At 34.6% G+C, this 27,927-nt stretch overlaps 1 protein-coding gene across 2 annotated transcripts; it reads right to left on the reverse strand.

Moving 5' to 3' along the window:
* Window positions 1–429: 429 nt before the first annotated feature.
* On the reverse strand, window positions 430–20,575 carry LOC126772480 (structural maintenance of chromosomes protein 3). 2 transcript variants are annotated; one of them, XR_007669665.1, is made up of 23 exons: window positions 20,487–20,575; window positions 20,262–20,376; window positions 19,762–19,901; window positions 19,514–19,672; window positions 18,972–19,097; window positions 18,272–18,439; window positions 16,228–16,319; window positions 14,717–14,870; window positions 12,892–13,121; window positions 12,253–12,462; window positions 11,867–11,966; window positions 11,526–11,672; window positions 10,976–11,134; window positions 9,471–9,629; window positions 8,855–9,066; window positions 8,412–8,574; window positions 8,128–8,291; window positions 7,798–8,005; window positions 5,009–5,185; window positions 4,478–4,614; window positions 2,274–2,454; window positions 1,433–1,966; window positions 430–1,046 (listed from the first exon to the last, which is right to left on the reverse strand). XR_007669665.1 is itself a non-coding variant. In XM_050492860.1 (23 exons), the coding sequence occupies exons 1-22, from the start codon at window positions 20,499–20,501 to the stop codon at window positions 1,571–1,573; spliced, it is 3,612 nt and encodes a 1,203-aa protein (XP_050348817.1). In that variant the 5' UTR covers window positions 20,502–20,575; the 3' UTR covers window positions 430–1,046. The 2 variants fall into 2 exon arrangements, 1 of the variants encoding a protein (XP_050348817.1); XM_050492860.1 differs by having other exon boundaries at window positions 1,571–1,966.
* Between the last annotated feature and the right edge of the window lie 7,352 nt (window positions 20,576–27,927).

Consider the following 27,927-nt stretch of genomic DNA (forward strand, 5'->3'; position numbering starts at 1 on the left):
TTCTTTCTTAGAATACTGATACGTATTTTATATGCAACAGCAAAACTACTTGTCACCTAACGTATAATGTAATAATTTCAATTTAAGTTTTTTGAAAATAAGGATCTAGTTATACACTGCTTAAATGTTAGTTTTGTAAATGAATGCTTGCTAAATAACTTAGCTGGGACAAATTTAATTAAAAAAAAAATGTTTATTATCCAAGATATCCTTCAGACATATTTAAGTTGTTATAAAATATGATGACGTTTTGAAATCATCTGATAACAAACTTATAAAGAAAATTAATTACTTGGCATAGTAAATGTATGTTTAAAACAAAGTTTCTCTATACTTGTTCTCAAAAAATTAAAATAAACACAAGAACGAATAAACGCGTCGCAGGGTCTAGGGAGTTAATAATAATATAAGGAAAATAAATAAATCGTATATTTTCATTTATTTATTAATAACTTGTGTTTTAATTTAACACGGTTTTAAAATCTAATATTACAAATATGTCAATATATTTAATAATCTTAAATAAAAATCGAAAACTTACTCATTAAAGATAAAGATAACGTCATCCGAGCCAACCAAGAGCAATGAAGAATGTGATAAACCGACTTTCGGATTAAAATATATCAAATACAAAACTAAAATATAACAAAAAATGTTCCCGCACTTTTGTAAAAGAAATACACAGAATTATTTTAGCGAACATAATAGCTTGATCACAATTGAGGCTTCGCGAATTTAAACGGAAAGTAACGTTGTCAAAACAACAATTTCATTGTTTTTCTTTTTTAAATTTATTTACACATTTAAAAGAAATGTTTTTAGCGAATACATTTCTATTTAGTACACTTTAGATCCAATGAATATGAATATTTTAAGATGAAGAAAATTTCATCAAATAATTATTTTTAACTTTTTAATCTTTTCTCTTTTTTAATCAAATTGAATAAAGGTTTTTTATTAGTTCGCGATCTCGATCCAAACAATATTCTCTTTTTCGGAATATAGTGAGGTCGTCCAGGTTTTTTCATCATCGCTCATTGATTAATCTGTAACAATTTATTTAAAATATTTTAATTTTGCATTACAATCATGGATTTGCATCATTAAAATATAGAATTCTACATATACTATGACAGGTATTAAAGTATATTTTTTAATAAAAATAATAACATAGGTTATATAACGCATTTTACAGACTGAAGAAAATTCTTATCGATTCAAATAGTAAGTTTTCACTTCTTCTTCATTATTTTCATGAGATATTATTTTTTAAATAACCTTTATACGCGCCTTTTTTTCTAGATTGTTTGAAATTTAAATTGTACAATATATGTACTGTTATTATATTATTGTTATGAGCGGGTGATGTTTGCACCTAGTGGGTTACAATTAACTATTTTATTGTTATTTATTGTGTACATGTACGGACTACCTTAGTAATTGACACGACGTAATAGCTAATAACAATGAACATCGTCAGACAAATCTAGTTCCAGGTAAGGCACTACACATAGTGTTCGTTCAGATACTCAATGAATCCGTATAGTATTGAGTGCCGAATCCGGCCGACCTAGGCGTGGGTGGCGCTGTCCTCCACGAAGTCGCGCGCCTCGTCGATGGTGACGCACTCGACGTGCGACACCTTGTTGCGGAACTTGACGCCGTAGAACTTGTGCGCGTGCTCCAGCAGCTCGGGCCGGAACGTGGTGGTGATGAACTGCGCCGACGTGGACAGCTCGTGGATCATGTTGGCGATCGCCTTGCGGTGCTGCGCGTCCAGCGCCTGGTCGATCTCGTCGAACAGGTAGAAGGGCGCCGGGTCGCACTTCTGTATGGCGAAGATGAGCGCCAGCGCCACCAGGGACTTCTGTCCTCCCGACAGCTGGTTCATCTCGCGCATGTCGCCGTCGCCGCCCGTGAATGACACCTTGATGCCGACGCCGGTGAACGGGTCCGCGTTGGCGCGCTGCGAATTAAACATAACTTTGATACAGAGAGTGAACTTATAATTCTCATACCCTTATGTCATTTATGTTGGGTCGGCGCAGTCCTTTTTATAACTCTAATGTTCGGTTAGTTTTTGATCACCGTAACTGTTGAGACGTTAAGAGCTTCTTTGATTTAAACATCAATACTGATAGTTGATGTTTAAATCAAAGAATTATACCATATTAATACTAATACCTTGGAAAACATACATAACTTTTTAAACCTATTCAAACGTTACATAAGTAAACAGTCCGAAACTAATATGACTATATAAGACAACTCACATCGGGGTTAGTGTCCTGCCCCTCATCCGGCGCAACTCTCATTATAAGACTCCCTCGCCCTTGAGGTACCAACTTCTTGAATACTTCCGTGAAGTTTTTGCTGACTTGCTTGAATGTGAACTGAATGGCTTCGAGTTTTCTGTGCTCCAGTGTTTCGATCAATTCGCGAATTTTTTCTCCACTGTAAAAAAATAAATAATCTGTTAAGTTTGACTCGGTCATCAAATTTTTTTTTTCTGTTTCAAATACCAGCAACTTACATATTAACAAAAGTTAATTGATATATTAGTTCATTATAGTTAATAGCTACTACTCTAGAAAAAATGTAATAAGCTAATATGTCAAGTTCATTATATAATTTGGAACGACATGAAACCATAAGATATGGTAATGACAATAGTAATTGTCGCGGTATAAATATAATACTTTTCCAGTTATATTCCACATTTATTTCAAAACGCGAACCGAAATGTTCAAGAGTAATTTCTTTTTACTTTGTTTGATAACTTTTCCCTTATTTTCAAAAGGTTTCGAATATTTTAATTTCTTTGCAATTAACAATTTATTCAGCGAGATAAAAGATGTCGTAAGCCCAAACGACAATAACAAGCAAAGCGTGCCAGAACTAGAAGATGCCTATTTGAATATAACTCAATTAGTAACAAAATATGAATACGAAATTGAGGAACACACGTTACGAACCGAAGACGGCTACATTTTGAATATTCAAAGAATGCCAGCTCGTAATAAAACAAAAAGTATTATATTCCTAATGCACGGAATCCTCGATTCCTCTGACAGTTGGGTTTTACAAGGTCCCAATCATGCCCTTGCATATTTCCTTGTAGACGAAGGATTCGACGTTTGGATGGGAAATGCGAGAGGTAATAAATATTCCTCGTCGCATACAACATTGAACAAGTCGCAACCGGACTTTTGGAAGTTTTCTTGGGAGGAAATTGGAACTTACGATCTACCAGCTATGATCGATTATGTCCTTAATGTAACGGGAGAGGATAAATTATACTACGTTGGATATTCACAGGGAACGACAATATTTTACGTTATGAACTCATTAAGACCGGAATATAACAGTAAAGTCAAAATTATGTTTTCACTAGCACCGGTAACTTGGATGAGTCACGCGAAAAGTCCAATAGTCAAGATATTGACGTCGGCTTACGGAATCCTTGGATATTTATTAAACGTCGACATTTATACATCTAGCACGGAACATTTAAATAAAATACAAAATATCTTGTGCAATATATTAACAATTGGATGCGATAATTTGCTACAATTTGTTATTGGTAACGATTACAAATTAATGAAACCAACATTATTGCCAGTCATTATCGGTCACGTGCCGAGCAGCTCGTCAACATTGCAAATTGTTCATTATGGACAATTATATTCGTCTGGAAGATTTTGTCGTTTCGATTTCGGCGCGAGTGTGAACTTGGTGAAATATGGACAAGAAACGCCACCCGATTATAATTTGAGTAATGTGTCGGTACCGACTGTGTTCTTTTATAGTGGTAACGATTTGTTATCGGATGTCGCTGATGTTTCGTTACTGTTTAACGCTCTACCGAATGTTTATAACGCTTATTATTTGGAAAACTTTAATCATTTCGATTACATGTACGCTAATATAGCCAAAGATCTAATCTACACTAATATTGTTAAGGAAATACAAGATTTTAATGACTATTAAAATTGAGCTGTTTATAGTTAAATATATGGATTTATTATCAATAAAAAAATTTGGAAAAAGGAATATAAAAAGAGGTTCAACATATATTTTTATTTTTAAGTTTCAATAATGATTACGGTCGAATGTCGACCACTAGAAGAAAACGAATTTATTATTGGTCAGTTATTATAAAAAATAAATAAATAGATATTTTATCATTCTTGTGTTTTATTTACTCTATATTAAAGTAACAAAGTAATTTCACAACAGCTATTGGAAAAGCGGTCTTTTAAAATGACTCAAAATTACATTAAGTAAAAAAATCGCGAATGATATACATTCAATTTAAATGAATGAAATTTCACACTAAAATTTCATGATTATTATCATGTTGAATGATTTATTAGGTAATAAATTGCAAGGGTCAATCAAAAAGCTATATAAAACTATATAAAATTACAGTAAAAAATATAGTTTCTGATATAAAAAAAAAACTTGTTAAACTTACCCGATATCGAGTTCTTCTTTTCGCTTGTATAGTTTTTCCTTTTGTTCAGAAAAACTTATAAACTGGTCCAAAGCCTTTTTGTTAACGTGGTTGTATTTCTTGAGATGCTGGTTCGCTTTCTCCAGCTCTTTAAATAACTAAAAACACATGTAGCAGTTTATTAAATTATTTGTTTATGTGTTAAAAATGATAGTAACATACATTAATGTGGTTATAATAATATTTAATTTTCGTGATTATTCAATAGAATCAATTAACCAAAAAAAGCTAAAGGTTCCCGTGAGGTTATACTAAAATATTTTTACATAACATGCATTCAGGGCAACATTAGGAGCAGTGGTTTGTGAACTTTTCAACTAAACACTAATTTACTCATACAACAAATTGAGTAAATGAAAACATTGATGATCGGAATCGTAGTGTTCTTGCCTTTTATTGATTGAGTCATTCATCGTAGTGCCTTTTATTGATTGAATCATTCCGGCTCAGATAAAAGACCACATAAATAACTCAAAGAAAGGACACACTTACCTGTTTCAAAGACATCTTCTGGTATTTCGAGTGTAACTCGGGCGCATTGGGCAAGGTGCCGAGAGCAGCTATTTTGTCTAAGGACTCTTGAATTTTCTCCTGCAGTAATACTTCTTTCGAAGCCATTTTTTCCAAACCCTTGGCATCTTCTTCCATTTTGTCTTGTGCTTCTTTTTCCTAAACAATAAAATATATCCTTGTGTGTAATGGCATATATTACTACTCGGTAGCGATAGATGGCGTTGATTGGATCTGATACATTTCTGAATCGCGCTGTCTAGATTCTAGGGTATTTATGATGTGGAAGTGGTTGTAGCAGCGATTATAGGTCGCCTTCCGCGCAACTGACTACGGCGTGTCAATTCAGTTTTTTCGAAATCAACCGGTTCCTTTCGATTTGTACTGATTGAACACGCGTGCTATGGTCACGTACGAATAATTTCGTTGTTTCCTCCCATCGCCATTTCGTGTTCCCCCATTAATGACGTGACAAATTATTTATAATTGTCTGAACAGTGGGAAGAACTTCCTTTGTTTCAATTACCATTTGATCACCGATATTACTTCTGTGTAAACACTGTTTTATATTGGTGGTCCTTATATTTCGAAATAAAAATAATTATATGTCTAGTTATACTTATTATCACAATAATGCATATATTTTTTTTTAACTGCCTCGTTGGTCTAGTGGCTTGATGTAAGGCCGCAGACCCGGAGGTCCTGGGTTCAATTCCAAGGTCGGGCCAATAAAAGTTATTGGGTTTTTCCTTTAGAAAACTCTCAGTAGCATCCCGGAATCTGGAAGTTGGAAGTCTGTACACTCGTGCCTCGGAAAGCACGTAAAGCCGTTGGTCCTGCGCCTGAACTCTTTCCGGTCGTGTCGGATTGCCGTCCCATCGGATATAAGAGTTAGGGAATAGAGAGTGCACCTGTGTTTGCGCACACACTTGTGCACTATAATGCCTGCGTAGTTGGCTAATCTATTTTGAGATTGGCCGCCGTGGTCGAAATCGGGCTGGAGGACATTATTAATACATTTTTTGTATTTTCGTATTTAAACAATGGATTTGTGTACTAAAGTTTATTAACTTGAACATCCGCTGAAAGAAGGCAGTTATCGATGTTAACATAAACAAGTTCACGGCGCGCTCCGTTTTAGTGTCGCCGTGCCTACCTTGGTGCGCCACTTGTCGAGCTCCACCTTGAGCGCCTTCTCGTTGCGCACGGCGGCCTGCACGGCGCGCTCCGTGTTAGTGTGGCCGTGCCTACCTTGGTGCGCCACTTGTCGAGCTCCACCTTGAGCGCCTTCTCGTTGCGCACGGCGGCCTGCACGGCGCGCTCCGTGTTAGTGTGGCCGTGCCTACCTTGGTGCGCCACTTGTCGAGCTCCACCTTGAGCGCCTTCTCGTTGCGCACGGCGGCCTGCACGGCGCGCTCCGTGTTAGTGTGGCCGTGCCTACCTTGGTGCGCCACTTGTCGAGCTCCACCTTGAGCGCCTTCTCGTTGCGCACGGCGGCCTGCACGGCGCGCTCCGTGTTAGTGTGGCCGTGCCTACCTTGGTGCGCCACTTGTCGAGCTCCACCTTGAGCGCCTTCTCGTTGCGCACGGCGGCCTGCACGGCGCGCTCCGTGTTAGTGTGGCCGTGCCTACCTTGGTGCGCCACTTGTCGAGCTCCACCTTGAGCGCCTTCTCGTTGCGCACGGCGGCCTGCACGGCGCGCTCCGTGTTAGTGTGGCCGTGCCTACCTTGGTGCGCCACTTGTCGAGCTCCACCTTGAGCGCCTTCTCGTTGCGCACGGCGGCCTGCACGGCGCGCTCCGTGTTAGTGTGGCCGTGCCTACCTTGGTGCGCCACTTGTCGAGCTCCACCTTGAGCGCCTTCTCGTTGCGCACGGCGGCCTGCACGGCGCGCTCCGTGTTAGTGTGGCCGTGCCTACCTTGGTGCGCCACTTGTCGAGCTCCACCTTGAGCGCCTTCTCGTTGCGCACGGCGGCCTGCACGGCGCGCTCCGTGTTAGTGTGGCCGTGCCTACCTTGGTGCGCCACTTGTCGAGCTCCACCTTGAGCGCCTTCTCGTTGCGCACGGCGGCCTGCACGGCGCGCTCCGTGTTAGTGTGGCCGTGCCTACCTTGGTGCGCCACTTGTCGAGCTCCACCTTGAGCGCCTTCTCGTTGCGCACGGCGGCCTGCACGGCGCGCTCCGTGTTAGTGTGGCCGTGCCTACCTTGGTGCGCCACTTGTCGAGCTCCACCTTGAGCGCCTTCTCGTTGCGCACGGCGGCCTGCACGGCGCGCTCCGTGTTAGTGTGGCCGTGCCTACCTTGGTGCGCCACTTGTCGAGCTCCACCTTGAGCGCCTTCTCGTTGCGCACGGCGGCCTGCACGGCGCGCTCCGTGTTAGTGTGGCCGTGCCTACCTTGGTGCGCCACTTGTCGAGCTCCACCTTGAGCGCCTTCTCGTTGCGCACGGCGGCCTGCACGGCGCGCTCCGTGTTAGTGTGGCCGTGCCTACCTTGGTGCGCCACTTGTCGAGCTCCACCTTGAGCGCCTTCTCGTTGCGCACGGCGGCCTGCACGGCGCGCTCCGTGTTAGTGTGGCCGTGCCTACCTTGGTGCGCCACTTGTCGAGCTCCACCTTGAGCGCCTTCTCGTTGCGCACGGCGGCCTGCACGGCGCGCTCCGTGTTAGTGTGGCCGTGCCTACCTTGGTGCGCCACTTGTCGAGCTCCACCTTGAGCGCCTTCTCGTTGCGCACGGCGGCCTGCACGGCGCGCTCCGTGTTAGTGTGGCCGTGCCTACCTTGGTGCGCCACTTGTCGAGCTCCACCTTGAGCGCCTTCTCGTTGCGCACGGCGGCCTGCACGGCGCGCTCGGTGTCCTCGAGCTCGCGGTTGATCTGTCGGATGCGCTTCTCTGCGGCGGCGAGGTCGGCCTTGCTGTTGGCGAGGCGACGCTTGCGGTCCTCCACCGATATTTCCTGCAGCGCCTGCACGAGCTCGTCCTTACGTCTGCACAAGTTAATTCATATAAGACTTCGACGATCGACAAGCTTTGTAAAGTATATTTTTTGTTATTAAATCTTGATAATGTAAATCCACATAAATAAATAACTTTAATTATTTCAGATTACCTTATAAGGTTATTCGTTAGAAGATTTTCCAATTTATTTTTAGTAGCTTCGAGATTCATTCTCTGACTGAAGGCCTCTTTGTTCTCTTGAGTCAGTCTCCGGATGGCGTCGTTTAGTTCGTCAACCTTCCCTTGATCTGCTGTCGATAGTTGCTCCATTAATTCCTAAAATGAAAAATATGTTTTTTATAACTAATAATGATAATCGATTTTATTGGCTTATAATTTCAAAAGAATTGAAGCCAAGAAAAAATAGAATTGTTCATAAATGTTGTGTTCATTAACCTGATGCAATTCAGATTCCAGTCCCTCCTTCGTAGCCTGCATCGCCTCTAAGCTGGAGCGACATTGCGCTAACGATCGTTCTTTCGGTCCCCTGAACCTTTCTATCGATGCCAACTCTTCTTTCATCAGACGAATGTCTGCTTTAACTTTGTCAAATATGTCCCTAGAAAATTACAAATTAGATAATTTTGCCGTCATAAATTAGGAAATGTATTTACACAAATTAGTTAGAAATATCAACATTTTAGTAGTAAACGTAGGTAATATTCAATCTTTATAAGTTGATCTTTTAAAAAAAATTAAAACCAATTAAAATTATTCTATATGTCAATAAAATTATTTAGGAAACTGTTTGTTCTACAACTGCAACATTACACATTAACATCTTAATTTAAATTCTACAATTTGCAATTGTTTCATTGGTGTCTAATTGATGTACATACTTTGCCTTTCCCTGTTTCGTCTCTGTCCGCTGCATTTCTGACACTATTGTGTTTATACTTGTCTCAGTCTTGTTCAACTCCTGTCGCAGAGTGCTCAATTCCTCATCTAAGGTAGTGATTTGTTCCATGAGCTCTGATCTGGTCTTTTGCATTTCAAGACGTGAACGCGATTGGTTGAAATAACCTCCAGTAAGGGACCCTTTTGAGGATACCTAAAATTGTGTGAGGTGTCATTTATTTCAATTTTCTATAAAATTGTTAGTGTTAAATAGTATTATCATATAGCAGTAATTACTATTGAATAGTATTTATTGATGATTGAATTCTTTTTAAATGACAATTTCTACAACAAACATATTTTTTTCTCTTTTTCATCTGTTATAACACACTATATACTCAAGATTGTTAAAATATGTCAAATATTCAGATAAGAACTCGTAATTTCTTTGCTAACCATACCCCAACAATTCAATTTAACAATTCATAATATTTAGTTCAAAACGAAAATGAAGGCATATAGTTTTTTAAAGAAATTTCGTGCAAGTATTGATTTTGTTTTTATTTGAAACGCATAGATATACTATTTTAATCTTAAAATATTTCAGATAGAACATACTTGATCTCCTTCTAATGTGACACAGTCCAAGTGGAACTGTTTGCCCAACTCAGTAGCACACTCGAGATTCCTGCAGATGAGTGTCTTTCCAAAAATGTACTTCATGGCTTTAGCATATTTAGGATCGTATTTTAGCTTCTGTACCATGGCTATTGCGTTCTGGAAATAAAATGAATTGTTACTATTTTGGAACAATAATAATTAAAGTACGTACTATTTGTAACAACATGAAGTTTAATATGTTTTAATGACAGAAGGATAAAAGAGTTATAGTAATAGTTAACTATTTACGATCTTGCTTACTAACGGCTGTTTAGTTAAATATAGATTTCACTTTTTTTTTAGAATTAATAGGCCGTTTGACCGTTGACTTGCCTGATGTTAAGCATCGACACTGTCTAAGATGTAGCACGCTTGCCTATAAAAAACCTGTTTTGTCACTATTGATTTGAATTCACACTTTTTTTTTTTTATAGAATAGGAAGGTGGACGAGCATATGGGCCACCTGATGGTAAGTGGTCACCAAACGCCCTTAGACATTGGCATTGTAAGAAATGTCAACCATCGCTTATAGCCAATGCGCCACCAACCTTGGGAACTAAGATTTTATGCCCCTTGTGCCTGTAATTACACTGGCTCACTCACCCTTCAAACCGAAACACAACAATATCAAGTATTGCTGTTGTGCGGTAGAATATCTGATGAGTGGGTGGTACCTACCCAGACGAGCTTGCACAAAGCCCTACCACCAGTAAAGCATTAAACAAAAAACACAGAATTTTTAACTAATCTAAATACTAACTGCTACTAATACTAATAATAACTGCTAAAAAATATAGTTAAGGCCGTTAATGATTATTAAAAATGTCATTATAATTAGAAGATCATTTGTAAATATTTTCTACATTAAATATAAAAATTATTACAATTTCAAGGCTTTTTCATACAGAAGTAAAAACTAAAATAATAAACAAATATTTTAACTAAACATAACTAAATCTAGAATTAATCTTTTGATTTGACACAACATAATTTATATTTAGAATTATTTGGATCTGATCATGTAGAATCAAGCAAATAATTTGTTGTATTTACCTTGTGAATGTAATTTATACATGCAGATAAAATCTTATAAATAATAAAATGTTTTTTAGTAAACATCGTTATTTGTAAAACCCTAATAGTCCTGCAATATAACTAAGACCATATCAAACAAGTGTTTTACAAACCACCTTGTCTATAATTTTCCACCTCGAAAACAGTGTTAGTTCCACTCTAAGCGACAAATCATTATAAACTAAAATGGATTAAATAATCTGCTACATATAATGCTTTCACATTGTTGTATTTAGAAAAAATAATACCAATTCGCCATAACCGTTTTAATCCCAAACTGACACATTCTAAACTTATGTCAAATATACTACTAATTATTACCTGCCAGTACCGGCAATATTAACATACATTACACACGTATATTGAATGAATGAAATTAAACGCTTACATTGTCATTGGGATACACCATATCCCTAACTTGGAGACGGTTAAGGGGCATAAAGGTAACTTCTCCAGGTAAGCTCTGACGGTTCATCTCTTTTAGAATCTTTGTGCCCACTGTATCCGACTCTACTATGTGGTGGAAAAGACGATTACCGGCTGTAACCTGAAATTAATTTTGTACATTATGTTTTATTGTATATACTAGCTACATATTCCGAATTTGCAAAGTTATATAATAATTGGATTATTTGTTTCTTGCATGAATCTTAAAAAAAAAAAAAGAAAAGATTATGATTATGATAATTATGTTGTTTTAATATTAAAAAAAATCTAATGAAATAAGTGCAATAGTTGCTAGAGGAAGGCCACTTTTGGACTTATACTATATCTATGCCAATCATACTTTAATTTTACATACAAAGTTTCGATAATTCGCCGACATTCAAAACACAATTTTTTCGTTGGAATAGTCTTTAAGTAGTTAAGTGGAATAGTTAATTAATATATACATATATAACAAAGATGTATTAAAATGTGCATAATATAAGACTCACCTCGACCGCTGTGTAAATGGTCTTATCACAGGTGAAGTTCTCAATGACGGGCCCGTAATACTGCGTAGCAATTTTGGCCCAGTCTCCTCCCCTCTCTTGGAATGTTTCTAAAACTTTTCGCACACTGTCCCTACCGTTTAATATGGGCTGAAAGTAACAAGAAGAATTAAATTCCTTAGTTATTTACAACAACAAACTCTACAACTCTCTCTTACAAAAAATAGTGATGGATTTTTGGACTTGAACACTTTTTTTTCCTGCGATTATTAAATATGATATAATATTTCAAATGTTCCATACTGGGTTTAGCATTCTGATTTTTATTTTAGTTTGCAATTTACCTTTCCAGCCATTGAACGTAGAGCTTGATCAGCCTTCGCCAAATCTTCTTTAAGTGATGACAAATTCTGCGTTAATGTTGTTTCTTTTCGCCATAATTCACTAAAAAGAATATTCACAGTTTACTCATTTACATTTTCAAAGTTAGGTTTCAAGTAATATGTAAAGTACATAATATGTATATGCTGCATTGTAACCGAAATAACGCAGTTTGGACTTTGAAGCTGTTTCCAGGAAATGTGAGTGTTAGCTTAACTTAAAAATACTTTGAGAGACAAAATAAGTTTTTACCCTGGGATGTAAAGATTTATAACTTATCTACTAGACAAAAAAGCATCCATAATAGATACAGCCACCATTATTATTATGCATATACTATATATCTCACTTTCTAGAACTCTGTTCCTGGTCCTTCCGCTTCTTGCATTCATAGTACTGTTTGTTGTGTTCGTCGATAGCCACTCGCTGCCGTTCCATTTCTTTCGTCATCTCCTCTATACGTTTTTCTAGCTCTGTCAACTTTGTCGCGTCTCGACGTAGATCTTCTCGTAATTTGTTCTCGTGGTCCTTTTTGTCTTTAATCTGTTTGTTGAGCGATCTAGAAAAAAAAAAGATAAAAACATGAATTATGAAAAAGGTGTTACCAGTGATATATATGTTTATAAACAACTTGACTCTTGTATATAACTCAAAACACATTTCTATATAAACAGACAAGGAAATCAACCAATAGATTGTAATTTATCATGCTTTATTAATTAATAGGGATTATTAAAAAAAAAAAACATTATCATATATTAAAAAGAGAAATGGATCTAATATTTGTTTGAGTGCGATACTTTTTTAAAGTATATGATTAAAAGTACACTTAATTATTTTCACAATAGACCAAATGAGTATGTGACACACAGCACACATATTTATAAAATATATACTTATTATATATACCCACACAGGCAAGCATGCACCAGTAATTTTGCAATTCAATTCTATTTTCATATTATATTTAATTTAAGACAGTACTTACTTAAGTTCCTTCTCGATCCAACGATCCCTATCTTGCTTGGACGTGAACTGTGTACCTCTACCCTGTTTAGCGTACAACTCTTGTCTCTTTTGTTGATTCAATGCTAGTGCTCTGGTGCATTCCTCTTCACGTGCCTTCATCTCTTCATATTTAGGTTTAAGCTCTTCCAGTTCACGTTCCTTTTCAGATATTTGTTGACGAAGACGTTCTAGTTCAGCCTCTGCTCTTTCCTACAAATAATTATCAAAATATAGTATCTAGTACTGGTGGAATAGCTTTGTGTAAGCTCGTCTGGATAGGTACCACCCACCCGTTAGATATTCTACCGCAAAACAGCAGTACTTGGTATTTTTGTGTTCCGGTTTGAAGGGTGAGTGAGCCAGTGTAGGCAGGCACAAGGGACATAACATCTTAGTTCCCAAGGTTTGTGGCGCATTAACATTTCTTACAATGACAATGTCTATGGGCGTTGGTGACCACCTACCATCAGGTGGCCCATATGCTCATCCGCCTTCCTATTCTATATAAAAAAAAAAAAAATGTACACACAACCACAGTAGTATCGATGAAAAGCGTTCGGATATCCGTTTTAACAGATTTTGTATTATTCATTGTAGAGGTCTTATTACAGGACCTTATATTTAGCATTATCCTGCTTGATAAGATGAACATCTAATGATAATCATAATATCTTGCTTGGACAATAAATCTTCACTGAAGGTTAATTTAATTTCTTAAGAAACATATAAGTCTTTTTTTAGGGTTAATTTAATTTCTTAAGAAAAATAAAAGCCTTTTTTTATGTCCATACTGGACTAATACATTTCACTGCTCAGGTCGCGTCGATTTCTATATGTATTGTAAAATATTTACGGTCTAACACAGTGAATCCTCTTTCGTTGTCTTTAATTAAATGAATATATATATATATTTTGTTTATGTTAATAAGCAACTTATATTATTATATACAATAGTACCCATTTATGAGCCGAGATGGCCTAGTGGTTATAACGGGTGAATCTTAATCGATGATCGTGGGTTCAAACCGGGCAAGCATCACTGAATTTTCATGTGCTTAATTTGTGTTTATAATTCATCTCGTGCTTGACGGTGAAGGAAAACATCGTGAGTGAACCTGCATGTGTCTAATTTCATTGAAATTCTGCCACATGTGTATTCTACCAACCTGCATTGGAGCAGCGTGGTGGAATAAGCTCCAAACCTTCTCCTCAAAAAGGGAGAGGAGGCCTTAGCTCAGCGGTGGGACATTAACAGGCTGTTACTATACTGGGTGATTAGTTAAACAATGCTGTCTTCCTCTTTCAAATGTCAAATCAATAATGACATAAAGTGATAAACTAGTGTTTAACTAAACACTTTTTATAAGTGACAGTTAATTTCTATAGAATAACATTTAATTATCTTTTCTAAGGCAACTCCACACGTAGCGACTCAATTTTTTTACAAAATGACATTTACATACAAGAATGTAATATAAGAGAAGATAATTTGTGTCAATATTTTACATAAAATACTGACTCAGATTTCAGATGATATTATTTCAAAAGACAGATGTTTTTAAATTTTTCCTCCTCTTTATTACATATATTGTTTATAAAATAATCAAATTGACATAATAATGCGAATAGCGAAACATTAAATATTGCACCCTCTTTGTGTGTGCAACAATTTTTAAGTCCTACAAGGGTCCTACAAGGCCTCCTCTCCCAGGAGGCCTTAGCCCAGCAGTGGGACATTCACAGGCTGTTACTGTTACCCATTTATAAAATTCTAAATTTAAAATACTTTTTTTTAAGTGACATACCTTAGATTTATTGTCGCCATCAACATCGTCGGTAAGATCTTTTATAGCTAATTCGAGTTTGGTCTTCTCCCTCAGTAGTTGCTGCTGTTCTGTCGATAATATATCTTTCTCTTCTCGTGTCGCGGCCACATCCTTTCGGGCGTCTTTTAGTTTCCTTAAATTTCAAAATATTTTAAAATTTATTGTTATTATACGTTTTTTATTATCTTCATAATTTATACATTTATTTATCTTATCTTCGAGAAAATAATTAATCATTATTAAAAAGCTTTATTTACGTTAATTTTAGTATTATTAAAAAGTTTTTAAAATTATTTATACCAATTTGTATAAAAGCTAATTGTTCATATTAGCTATGTTATAAGAATCGCTATATAAGTAAGAAAGATCAACGACAATGATATTTCACAGAATACAAGTCATTAGTGGCATTTAAATATTTAATTTCACAATGTAATATGGACAAAGGAAATTAAAACGGTGAAAGTTAAGTACAAGGGAGCACATCAGGGATTTAATTTTAAATATGAATTTATGCGGCTATATACTGACCAGTTATATACTTTTACATAGGCCGAGATGGCCCAGTGGTTAGAACGCGTGAATCGTAGCACTGAATTTTCATGTGCTTATTTTGTGTTTAAAATTCATCTCGTGCTCGACTGTGAAGGAAAACATCGTGAGGAAACCTGCACGTGTCTAATTTCCCGCATGTGTCTAAAAAACTCGTATTCGAGCAGCGTGGTGAAATATGCTCCAAAACTTTCTCCTCAAAAAATTCATTCATAGGCTTTTAATACTAATTTTATAAATATCTACCAACAATAATGGCCAGTACTAAAATAATATTATTACAAATTGGATTATTGGTATCTCTTATCTATATAAGCGAAATGCGACTCATCACGAGATCCTCTAAACTATCCGCCCGATTGACTTGAAATTTTTAAGTTACTCCCCAACGTAGACACTCACTAAGAACGGAATTTAAGCAAATCGGATAGGATTGGAAAATACTTTTTATTTATCTACCAGTGCGAAGCGAAGTTGAGAAGCCGAGATGGCCTAGTGGTTAGAACGCGTGAATCTTAACCGATGATCGTGGGTTCAAACCCGGGTAAGCACCACTGAATTTTCATGTGCTTTATTTGTGATTATAATTCATCTCGTGCTTGACGGTGAAGGAAAACATCGCGAGGAAACCTGCATGTGTCCAATTTCATTGAAATTATGTCACATGTGTATTCTACCAACCCGCATTGGAGCAGCGTGATGGAATAAGCTCTAAACCTTCTCCTCAAAAAGGGAGAGGAGGCCTTAGCCCAGCAGTGGGACATTAAGAGGCTGTTACTGCGAATCCGATATTATCTAATTAAATATAAGTTATTAAATAGGATAAAAAGATTTTCAATTACATTCTTAGCTTAGTTTGTTTTAGTTGCGTCAATCGGGCACAGATAGAAGAAAAAGTTTAAGTAAGTTAATATAATATTTTGTTTATTTTCTCATACCTGTTAGATTCCCTCACATGGTCTTGAGCTTCACGGACCATATCCGCGTAGTGCTGTTGCTCTTTGCCACTGTTCGCGCGCATTTTCTCCAACTGCAAAAATTTATAACTTTTAATACGCTATTGACATAAATTAAAAACTAAGAAACCAAGCTCATAGTATCGCTTAACTAATTATAATTTATTGTAAACCACTGAACATATATTTTTATCTCACTAATTGCATTCAATATGGAACTATGTAAATATTTTAAATAGATGATTATACAAATATAAATAATATATACATAAAAAACATAAATTCACCAAACCTCATTGAGGCATTCACTTGTGGTAGGGCTTTGTGCAAGCTCGTCTGGGTAGGTACCACCCACTCATCAGATATTCTACCGCGAAACAGCAGTACTTAATATTGTTGTGTTCCGGTTTGAAGGGTGAGTGAGCCAGTGTAATTACAGGCACAAGGGACATAAAATCTTAGTTCCCAGGGTTGGTGGCGCATTGGCTATGTAAGAGATGGTTAACATTTCTTAGAATGCCAATGTCTAAGGGCGTTGGTGACCACCTACCATCAGGTGGCCCATATGCTCGCCCGCCTTCCTATTCTATAAAAAAAGGCAGTGTTGGCCTTTGTCCAACAGTGGGGTATTTACTGATTTTCACTTACCGTGACCAGATAAGATTAGAAAATTATGTTTTAATGCCTATCTCAAGTGTGTTTTAATTTCATATGTATTGAAAATAGAGAATCATTTGGAGCAATTTGAACAATAATGGAAGGTGTAAAAATATTAGTCAGTATATTATAATTAGAACATGCTGATTTCACAGAATTAGGTTACAAAGTGTCATGGCCGGTACAATAATTCAGATGAGTTCTTTCTTCAAACACAAACCGCTTATTCATTGTCTGAGAATTTTTTTTATCAAATTTTGACTTTTAAACTTGTTTTAGAATTAAGACTATTTATAATTTTACCATACACTCATTCTTTATTCAGTCCCAGTGATTTATGGAATTATATATTTATTATTTATAACATGTTTAATATAATGAAAAGGATAATTATTCCATTATAATTACAATATACATATGTTACTTTAATATATTTAGTTCAACTGTATCTGTGTCTCGTAAGAAGGTTAAATAGCAAAAGACCATTTTACATTATACTAACTACCTATCTGAACTTCGCATGGGTAATATGAGGATAGTTAGAACTAAACTGCAATAATTGTTTTTATTTTGCCCTTTTTATTCTAATTATTATATACTGACTAATATTTTTATGTGTATCTGATTTAATTTTTTTAACAAGATTTTCTTTACAGCCATCAAGAACCTAAATTTTCTCTCAGAATAATTCATTGGCAAATTAGGCTATATCTCAATAATATATATATATACATATATATATATATTAGATACATTGGCTGATAGCAATTTAATCATGGTAAAAATCCTAATATAATTACGATTATATTTGATAACTACTAAAATCATTTTTGAACACTACTTCGTAACATAGCAACACAATTTTTTTGCTTGTTTGATTTTATTTAGCAAAGTCAGGCCGCCGAATCCGACTGCACTCTGGAGTCCTGACACATGTCATTCGGTCATACTTACAATAGAAAAATCAACAGCAAACCCGCGCAGTATGAATTAAAAAATATATATTGTTATATTTATGAAAACTTAAATTTAACGCAAAATTATATTATTTATAGTGCGTTGATATAATTATACAGTTTTTACTGTACTCACATTGGAGCCGCGTGGAACACCTTAGGCAACATTTGTTTGAATGACATAATTTGTTTATAGAGTGATAATATTTATATTTTTTGTTTTATAGTAAAATTGTTTAGAATTTCAAAGTAACGTCGTCCATCCATAACGGAACTGTCAGGAATGCAATCAAGTGGCTGGACATTAAGTGTTATGAGCACATTAAGTGTCATTATGGACTTAAATAAAGATCTAAATTAATTTTACATGTCATTTAAAGTTACCAGATATTTAAAATAATAAGTATACAAACATCTTCCAATTTGCGCTTATTTTCTCTATGTTCAGTGTCGTGGATGATGAATTCTAAGACACGTCTAGCACGATCCCATTTCTGGTACTCTTTGAGTTCCTCTTTCTCCTCTTCGAGCGTTTTTAACCTCTCTTCTATTGTTTGTAGAAAATCATTGATTTTCTCGACCTGTAACAGAGAATTGTCTTAAATTTAAGACTAATTATATTACTAAATGGAACAATGAGATTTTTAAAATAAGAAAATAAATATTTTAGAATACATATTATTTTAATAATGTTTCACATATAACTATAGTGTTTTATAATATAGCAAGCAAAATAGTTATTTTATTGCACTATCTTCTAATAATCTGCAAATGAAACTTATTAAAATTTACAAGATAGCACCAAAATAAAAAAAAATATAACCAATGGCCAATGTTTTAATTTTATTTATAACCATAGTAAATTATTCTTTTAAGCCTCCAACAACAGGATCTTTATCAACGTTCGTCCAACCATATTATCTAAATTGTTATTTAATATTCACTGGTAAAGCAACTGCTTCTAAGGTATATGGACTCACACAAAGCCCTATCACTAATGAAAGAACATGAAGAATCATTTTTATTAACATGAAAAAAAGGTATGCCTATGTGTTACTAATAAAAGTTATATCAAATATAGGATGTTTTTATAAAAAACCACTTCTTTCTAACCTTGCCAACAGTTTCTTTAAGTATAGTGACAGATTCCTCTCTCCTCTCGTCATACACTCTAGTCCCAGCTACTTCTCTTAACAGCTTCAATCTATGTGAGTCTGGAGCTACCGCCATTTGATTAATCTGTTCATCAAATAAAAATATATCATAGAATATTTATTCACAGTGGCAGTTTACTGCAAACAAGCCAGCTATAAAGAAGATGTAGCATAAAGGTACACTCTCATAATCCTATGCATATAGATAGCAATCAAACCGGACCTGAGAGAATCAAGGTGCACGATCACAGGATTTTAAAGACTTTTATATTCTGAAAAAAAGTATATGACAAAAAAGCCCAATATTCTTCAAGTCAGATATTTTAATAAAAAAAAAGTATGTATTAAAATAAATCAGTCTATTCTATTTAAAAATATTTATCATAAATGGAATTAAATTTATTTATTAGGATATGATTTACATGTTTTTATCACAACTTTTAGAAATCACAAATACAAAAACATCAAAATAAAAAATAAAATGTGTAAGATTTAACTAACCTTTCCTTGTTTGACAATATAGTATGGATTTGAATTAGAAAGCCCAGCACTTTCCAAAAGATTCAGTACTTCAGAGCGAGGTACCACTTTCTTGTTAAGGAAAAATTGATCCTTCTTTGAACCAATAACTCGGCGTAAAAAAATTTCATCTTTTTCAATCTAAGAACATATAGAAATATTTAATTCTCTTTTAATATAATTATAAATTTACTAATAACTTATGAATGGTAAAAAATATTCTTAGTTACCGGTATTCTATTATCAGAATTGTCAAATATGATTTCCACAAAAGCAGATATCACCCTGGGTCCAGTGCCTTCATGGAGAAGAGCAAGTCTCTGTTCTGGTCTGAGATGTGAAAATTCATCGCTTAGTACAAACTGAATTGCTGTAATATAATAATAAAAGTATATCAAATACTAAAAAAAAAAAAAAAAAAAATACTCAAGACTACTAAAACTAATAAACAAGAGACTAACTAACAATATATCGGTATGGAAAAAATTGCATATTTTAAGTTCACCTTAATAGAACATGACACACTTGGTTGTAAACTATGAATATTTTTGATAAAAAAAGTACATAAAAGTTTAACCAAATGAGGAACTGGTTTAAAAGGTATCAAATAATATAATTTATCACTACTAATAACTGAATATTATTCAGTAAAAACAAATTACAGAGAATTATAACACATTGTTTATGTTCTAAAAATCTTAAGGGTATGTGGTTAGAAGTTAATACTTACCATGAAAGAAGTTACTTTTCCCAGAACCATTACGTCCAACGACTACATTATGCCTTTTATCAAAAGGTTCCACTACTATTTGTTCACGATAACTCTTAAAACCCTGAATAATTACCTATAAACAAAACAATGTCATTTAACAATACACGTCACAAATGAAAACTACAGTAAATGACAAGGCCATGTCAAGAAAAACTACTTTAAATATTAGACTCAATTTTCTACCTGTTTTATATGCATTTTAGTGATTTAAAGACTTCTTAGTTAACTTAAAAATTTAATCCAAGCATTCACCGCCATTTCTTCATTGACACTTCAATCATGAATACATAGTCACAGATTATAAATGAATTCCACAGGAAGTTTATATATTCTTTAAAGTAAAAATAGGCGGCAAGTACCGTATGCACTACCTTATGTATGTATAAAGTACGCATTATTATATTATATTTTCTCTGCTTTTTTAATATAGCGTTTTTTATAGAAAATACTATTATTATAAAAAAAATAGTTTAATAAAAAAAAAACAATTTAATAATACTATTGCTTAACAAATGTGTAATGTTTGTAGATTTCACTAGATGGCATTTTGTTGATATAAAATTAAATGTTCAATTGATGAACCGGCTCTACACTCACCCGGGAAACGCGGCCGCGAACTTTAGCCGCAATTTGCGCGTGGTCTCTGCCGGAAAAATATGGTCCTCTACAATCGCAATATTCCCTTCACTGTCTTAATAGCGAGACTAAAAACCGACACCGAACGGGGAATGCCGCAAAGCGGGTACTCGAAGCCATCTTTAATACATTAGTTTTACGGTTTTCGCGCATGATAGTGGATATAAATTACAATATTTAGATCTTAAGCGAAGAACGCCGGATTAATTATTACTAATTTCGTGTTTAGTGGTGCAATAATTCTACCATATTTTTATTTATATAAGTATTACTTGTACATAAATATGGATGTTGGAGTAATCTGTTTGAGATTAACAGACTAACGTCACCGATTATTATAAAACATGCAGCACATGGAGAAAATTATTATATCATCCATCTCCTTATAAATTAACTAGTAGGCATTGCAGATTTCCTGCTTATCAAAAATCGTACGTCATGACAGTATTTGGTTATGGTATAAATGTAACTATAATGATATAATGCAATGTTTGTCGTTTTTTTTAAAGATAGAAAGATTTTGTTATTGTAATACACCAAATTTGAGAAAATATATTTCGTCAAGCTTAGTTAAAAATTTAAATAAAATTGATTAATTATTCTAATTTATATTAAAATTCTTTAGTGTAGTTTTAACAACGGCTTTTACTTGGTGATAGGGCTTTACCTCTCACTGCCGAGCGTGATTAACGCTATGCTTGGCAGCGAGAGGTGTTGGATGGAGATGGTCTCTTTTTGCGAGTGTCACGTTGCAGAAGCAGGTCGCGGAACGAGAGCGTGAAACGAGGTCAGCCGCCGCTGATCCGCTCCGCCGAAGAAGGCCGGGGAGGAGGCGCCAACGCTATGCGCACCTTCTTCCCCGAATGGAGGCCCGCTTGAGCGGGCCAACCGTCGATACGTCACGGTAGGATGCGCAAGCGACCCCGTGACGTCCCCTCGACAAGACGGTGTGGGTACCGCTGGTTTTTAGTGGGTATTCCGACGAGTCCCACATACCTCCCACCTCGTGAGGGTGTATGTGGGTGGGGGAAACGCGTAAATGGGTTTTTCCAGCGAAAATAAAGGTGATAGGGCTTTGGGCAAGCCCGTCTGAGTAGGTACCACCCACTCATCAGTTATTCTACTGCTAAATAGCAATACTTAGTATATGTGCATTCCTGTTTGAAGAGTGATTGAGCCAGTGTAACTACAGGCACAAGTGACATAACATCTGTGTTCCGAAGGTTGGTGGCGCATTGGGGATGTAAGGAATGGTTAACATTTCTTACATCGCCATTGTCTATCGGCGGTGGTGAACACTTAACACCATTCGCCTGTCCGCCTACATATAACATGATAAAAAAAACGGCCTTTCTATAAGCATCTACATACGTTACGTTAGGTCAATGTTTAAATGTATAATAAGCTAGAGATCTATTGTTTAGCTTTAGTCTAACTTCCTTGTCTCGGTTCCTTGAATTTTATCTATTTCCTTTTTATTGCATCAACAATAAAACATTTTATGTTTACCGTTACAATTATATTTACTTTTATTTATTTATGTATTATACGTTATAAGCTGATGTATTACTATAAATATAGAGAGGACAAAGTACTTGTTGCCCTTAAGATGTTAATTTTTTTAAGTTTAATTTAGACGATCATATAGTCCTCTTAATGGGACCGGAGATAGGGAAGCTAGTGTGTGTTGTGTGAGTAAAAATTATAAATCTCTTTATCCTAAATAGCTTTGGTGCTTGGCGGAAGCACAGAATCTAATAAGGTATGTACTTTTGTATTTACTAATTACACTGACTCACAATTCAAACGAAACACAGCTGTACAAAGTTTTGTTGTTATCCGCTAGAGCAAGTAGCGAGAAGGTAGTTAAAAGTAGACGATTCTTACCTACAAAGCAAAATGCACAATTGAGTCTTTATATCTATCTCAGAGATAGACGAAACTATTGTTATATCGATCCACCGCACGCGTATAAAAATAACGTGTAGGTATATCACGCACAACTTCATAAATATATAGGTATTTACAATTTTATAACAAAATGATACCTCAACTGGATAATAGTTCCCCAAGCTGATGTTATGAAATTATGATAACAATATCATAATAAATGATAATTAAAGTGCAAAGTGATCTGTCTGTTGTCTCTTAAAAATTTAAGATTATTCAAATATTTAAATATCAACATTATTTATTTAAGCTAAATGGTTCATACTAAGAACTTCTATGTTTGTATTATAAAAAAAACCACTTAAATTGTGAGTGGAATATTAAATAAAAATGTTTTAATATGATTATGAGATATATTATGTAAGTATTTGATGACTACTGGAATGTTTTAGTTGGAGTTTAACAATGAGCTATATTTATGGTGTACATATTTTAATTGTAAACACAATAAAAATATAATTAAATGACTAGGGCTTAAACGAGTCTATTAAATATTTAACTACTAATTATAGAAACGTATGTAACGATCAATGAGATGATAACTAGAGATGATGATTTACATAAACTGATGATCACTCATGTTGCATTGCATAATTTTGTGGGTTTTGTGCGCATATGGGCATGCGGTCGGCACCGGCTTTTGGTCTGAGCCGCGGAACAGTTAAAAATCGAATATGAAAAATCTATCTATCATCTAATCTATCATCAAGAGAGAGAGAGAGTATGTATAAGCAGTATTTTGAATAGATTTCTAAAATAAAATTACATGCATTATCAGAAGTAATGTCCGCCGATTGTCCTGCACACTATTCACTTTAACGAAATTATGGACCAATCTAATACCTACGACATATAACTAAATATCAATAAACGAGGAGGTGTCGAAGAGCTCTAACTAAGGAACAGCTTGCTCTTACAACAAAAGGAAGAAGATATTTTTGTTAAGCTTCAAAGTATTAAGAACTGTTTTATGTCAAACGTCTGTCAAACGTAATTTGAAATTTAATTTCAAATTTAGGAACTGAATATACTCTTGTTCTTTCACTGTAAAATTCGTTTACGTTTGCATTAAAGGCCGTTAATGTCCCACACCGAGATTAATGTCTCCTCTCCCCTTGAAGAGAATATTTACAATTCGTTCCACCACTCAGCCACCACAATATGGTGGATTACTCATTTCACTAAAATTAGTTACCATCATAGACATGGACAGACGCCGAACACGAACTAAATTATAAACATAAATTAAGCACAAAAAATGTAGTGATGCTGGATTGGGTTTGAACCCGCGATCATCGGTGAATATTCACACGTTCTAACCACTGGACCATTTCGGCTCATTATGATTTAAATATCAGAGTATGCTGGTAAATAATTTTCTTTTTATTAATAGATTCCCGGTATTAATAAGTTTCCAGTAGGTACTATCAAATATTTAACTTTTTATTGTCAAAAAACATGACACTTATTAACCTTAACCTTTTTTATCGATCTATCGTCGATTTATCTTATAATTCTAATATCGATTATCGATAATAAAATCAAAACTTTTTATACTTTACATCGTTATTTTTTACAGACGTTTTAACTATATAAGTACTTTTTTTATAGTATAGGTTGGCGGACGAGTATATGGGCCACCTGATGGTAAGTGGTCACCAACACCCATAGACATTGGCATTGTAAGAAATGTTAACCACCGCTTACATCGCCAATGTGCCACCAACCTTGGGAACTAAGATGTTATGTCCCTTGTGCAATTACATTGGCTCACTCAACCTTCTTACCGGAACACAACAATAACAAGTACTGCTGTTTTGCGGTAGAATATCTGATGAGTGGGTGGTACCACCTACCCAGACGGGCTTGCACAAAGCCCTACCACCAGTATTAATATTTATTGATAGTAACTGTTAGTAATTCTTCTTGTTTTAAATTAATAACTTGGAATATACTATACAATCATGATATTACATCTCCGTTGCAAAACTGTTATACCAATATAAAGAGGAACACTCAGAAGCAGTGTCATTTGCCATGTTCAATGCCAATCAGCCAAATGTACGGCAATTTCTCAGCATATATTACAATATATTTTTTTATTAAAGGATGAATTCTATATATTTAAATGTTATTTAGTTAATTAATTTAGTTAGTTAGTCTATTTTATGTTTAAAATAATTTCTTTTGATCACAATTCCGAACACGGCAATTGAAATTTTGACACTGGCACATACGTTCATTGCACACACAGCATTGTGTTTTTAATTTTAAATCCAAGATTCTTTAATTCTTAAGTTAAGTTCTTGGGTCTGGTGATCCGTATTATGAAAATATTATGAAAAAGGAGAAATGAAGAATAGAAGATTTTGAAAATGGTTATAAAAATATCCAACGATAACTATAATACACGATTTTATACCATTGTATATCCAGCTAAATTTATAATTTTATATAATACATTTACAATTGTATATAGTTCAAAACAAAGTAACCATATTGTTTTTAAAAATGGTCGTGCTTTAAATTTACATATCTTCAAAGCGACCTGACGTAATTTTAAATATATAATGCGTCTTATTGTTACTATTTGTCTTAAGCCTTTGTTTTTTCAATTACACACTATTTATATTCTTATGAAAGATATTGGTATAAGATCATGGAAAATTTAGTAATTCTTAAAGATTCTTAACAAATGAAATATTATGCACATTCAACGCTGATTTGTATGTACTTTTATAATTAAATATACATAATATAAATTATTATACAAGGAGCAGCACAAGCAGTATATTGGTACAAAGTTCAATAACCTCTTATTACGTGCAGATGACAATTGAGATTATAAACTTACCCATAATTAATTACCCTTTTATTGATATATGTTGCCTGGTATATTGAAGTCTTTATCGAATAATCTTATGATATGTCTGATAGTGGTTTTTTTTAAATATATTTTGGTTTATTTGCAACTTAACCTACTGAGTTGAAATTTTATCTCTCAAAAGATAAACAGCATAAAAAGCTTGTTTTTAAACATTATATAATTAATTTAATTTTAAATTGTAGTTTAATGAAATATATAATCCAATTCCTTGCCCCAAAAAGGGCACATTGACTTTGCGGAGTTCGAAACTTGATTTGCTTTTTTCTGCTTTTAACCTAAAAAAATATTGTGACTTTACATCATATTGATGTAATAAAATGTGACCACATCGCAAATATTCCTAATTGGTTAATAATCTTAATTAATTAATAAATATTCACTCACTCACTACTTGAGATTTGAGATTATAAAATAATTCTAACAACATCTAATTTATATTTCATTTTATATATTAAAATGTATTTATATTTTTAAAAGAATAACTTTAATTTAATCCTAAAATAAATAAATAAAAACCTATATAGAATAATATGTTTTATGTAAAATGATTTGTTATAAAAACTTAATTATTGTTTTTGTATAAAACCTTAATCGAAACAAATTAAGGAATGAACATTGATGTAAAGGAAGATAAGATTATTATATATATTAATAAATAAAATAGAATTTAAAAATATAGTTTTTGTATAATAATATTTACATTGGGTACTTAAGGAAATAAGGAGACCAAATATTTCACTTGCTGGTAGTTATCATCGCCCACATACACTGTAATAATTTTAAGCCACTCATGACATCTTCAGTGTCCGCTAGTTATGAAAACTTAGATGTAATGTCCCTTGTAACTGTAATTACACTGGCTATAAGACTACAGTGACATAGAAACTACTACTGGTGGTAGGGCTTTGTGCAAGCTCGTCTGGGTAGGTACCAGGTACTGGGTAGGAATATCTGATGAGTGGGTCATCAGATATTCTACCGCAAAACAGCAATACTTGATATTGTTGTGTTCCGGTTTGAAGGGTGAGTGAGCCCGTGTAATTACAGGCACAAGGGACATCAAATCTTAGTTCCCAAGGTTGGTGGCGCATTGGCTATAAGCGTTGGTTGACATTTCCAACAATGCCAATGTCTAAGGGCGGTTGGTGACCACTTACCATCAGGTGGCCCATATGCTCGTCCACCTTCCTATTCTATAAAAAAAAAAACCAGAAGTGAATACACAACATATCACAAATGTTTTACTTCAAGAGAAGATTCATTATAAAGTATACCTACCTAAATAAATTTAATATAAAACGGTAGATGTGGTCTATTTACGTAGGTAACTTCTAGTAGATTATAATATTAGTTTTTCTTTAGAAGTGGTAAGCCTTTATATATATTTAAATCTAAATCTATATATAATATATTTATAGTAAATCAAAAAATTATAGCTACATACAAATTAATATAAAACGTGATGTTAGTAATTCAATGAACTGCAACACCTTATATTAGCATTCGTTTTTTTACAAGCTTTTATTGAACAAAATTCCGTTGTCACTATGCGTAAGTCATCTTGCAAATTTATTTCTAAACCAGTTTTACCGACCCGATCGATTAAGCTAAAAAATTTGCACATACTTTTATTGTTGGTTATAATGCAATTTAGTTATGTAAATTATAACTAAATTTTATTCGTTTTACATGTGGATTAAACAAAAGATTTTTTTTGTAACAGTAAAAAGAAGAGATTTGCTTATAAAAAATAATGTACCCGACTTTAATATAAATTTCAGGCACCATAACGTTATAAATTTACTTTAAAAGTATTTAATTACGAGCTCTGCGTGCAACTTACATCGTTTAATTTTAAATTTTAAATAAATGTCCTTTGTCAGAGAGTGATTTATTTGTAACCTGAAACCCGACTATAAAATCACCATGCTAAATAACATTTAAATCCATCCATTGGCTATTACGGTATTTCGGATACCCCGCCGTGATTTGGACGGCAGCATGAGCTGTCAATCCTAATTGTTCTTTAGGATTGCAAATGAATTTAAAAAACCAGTTTGTCCTTTGTCTATACATCCTTAATTGATTAAATTGAAATAAATTTCATTATGTTTAATTAAAAGCAACCGTATTCTTATGGTAGTTCAACAA

This window comes from Nymphalis io, chromosome 12 (assembly GCF_905147045.1).
Source record: "Nymphalis io chromosome 12, ilAglIoxx1.1, whole genome shotgun sequence".
NCBI classification, from domain to species: Eukaryota; Metazoa; Arthropoda; class Insecta; order Lepidoptera; family Nymphalidae; genus Nymphalis; species Nymphalis io.

What these genes read in the sequence shown, in the direction of transcription:
- LOC126772480 (XM_050492860.1), bottom strand. An exon ending in TCACATTAGAAGGAGATCAA is followed by an intron (nt 9,067 to 9,470) that starts GTATGTTCTATC and finishes ACACAATTTTAG; the next exon opens with GTATCCTCAAAAGGGTCCCT. An exon ending in GGCAGGACACTAACCCCGAT is followed by an intron (nt 1,967 to 2,273) that starts GTGAGTTGTCTT and finishes TTTAATTCGCAG; the next exon opens with CGCGCCAACGCGGACCCGTT.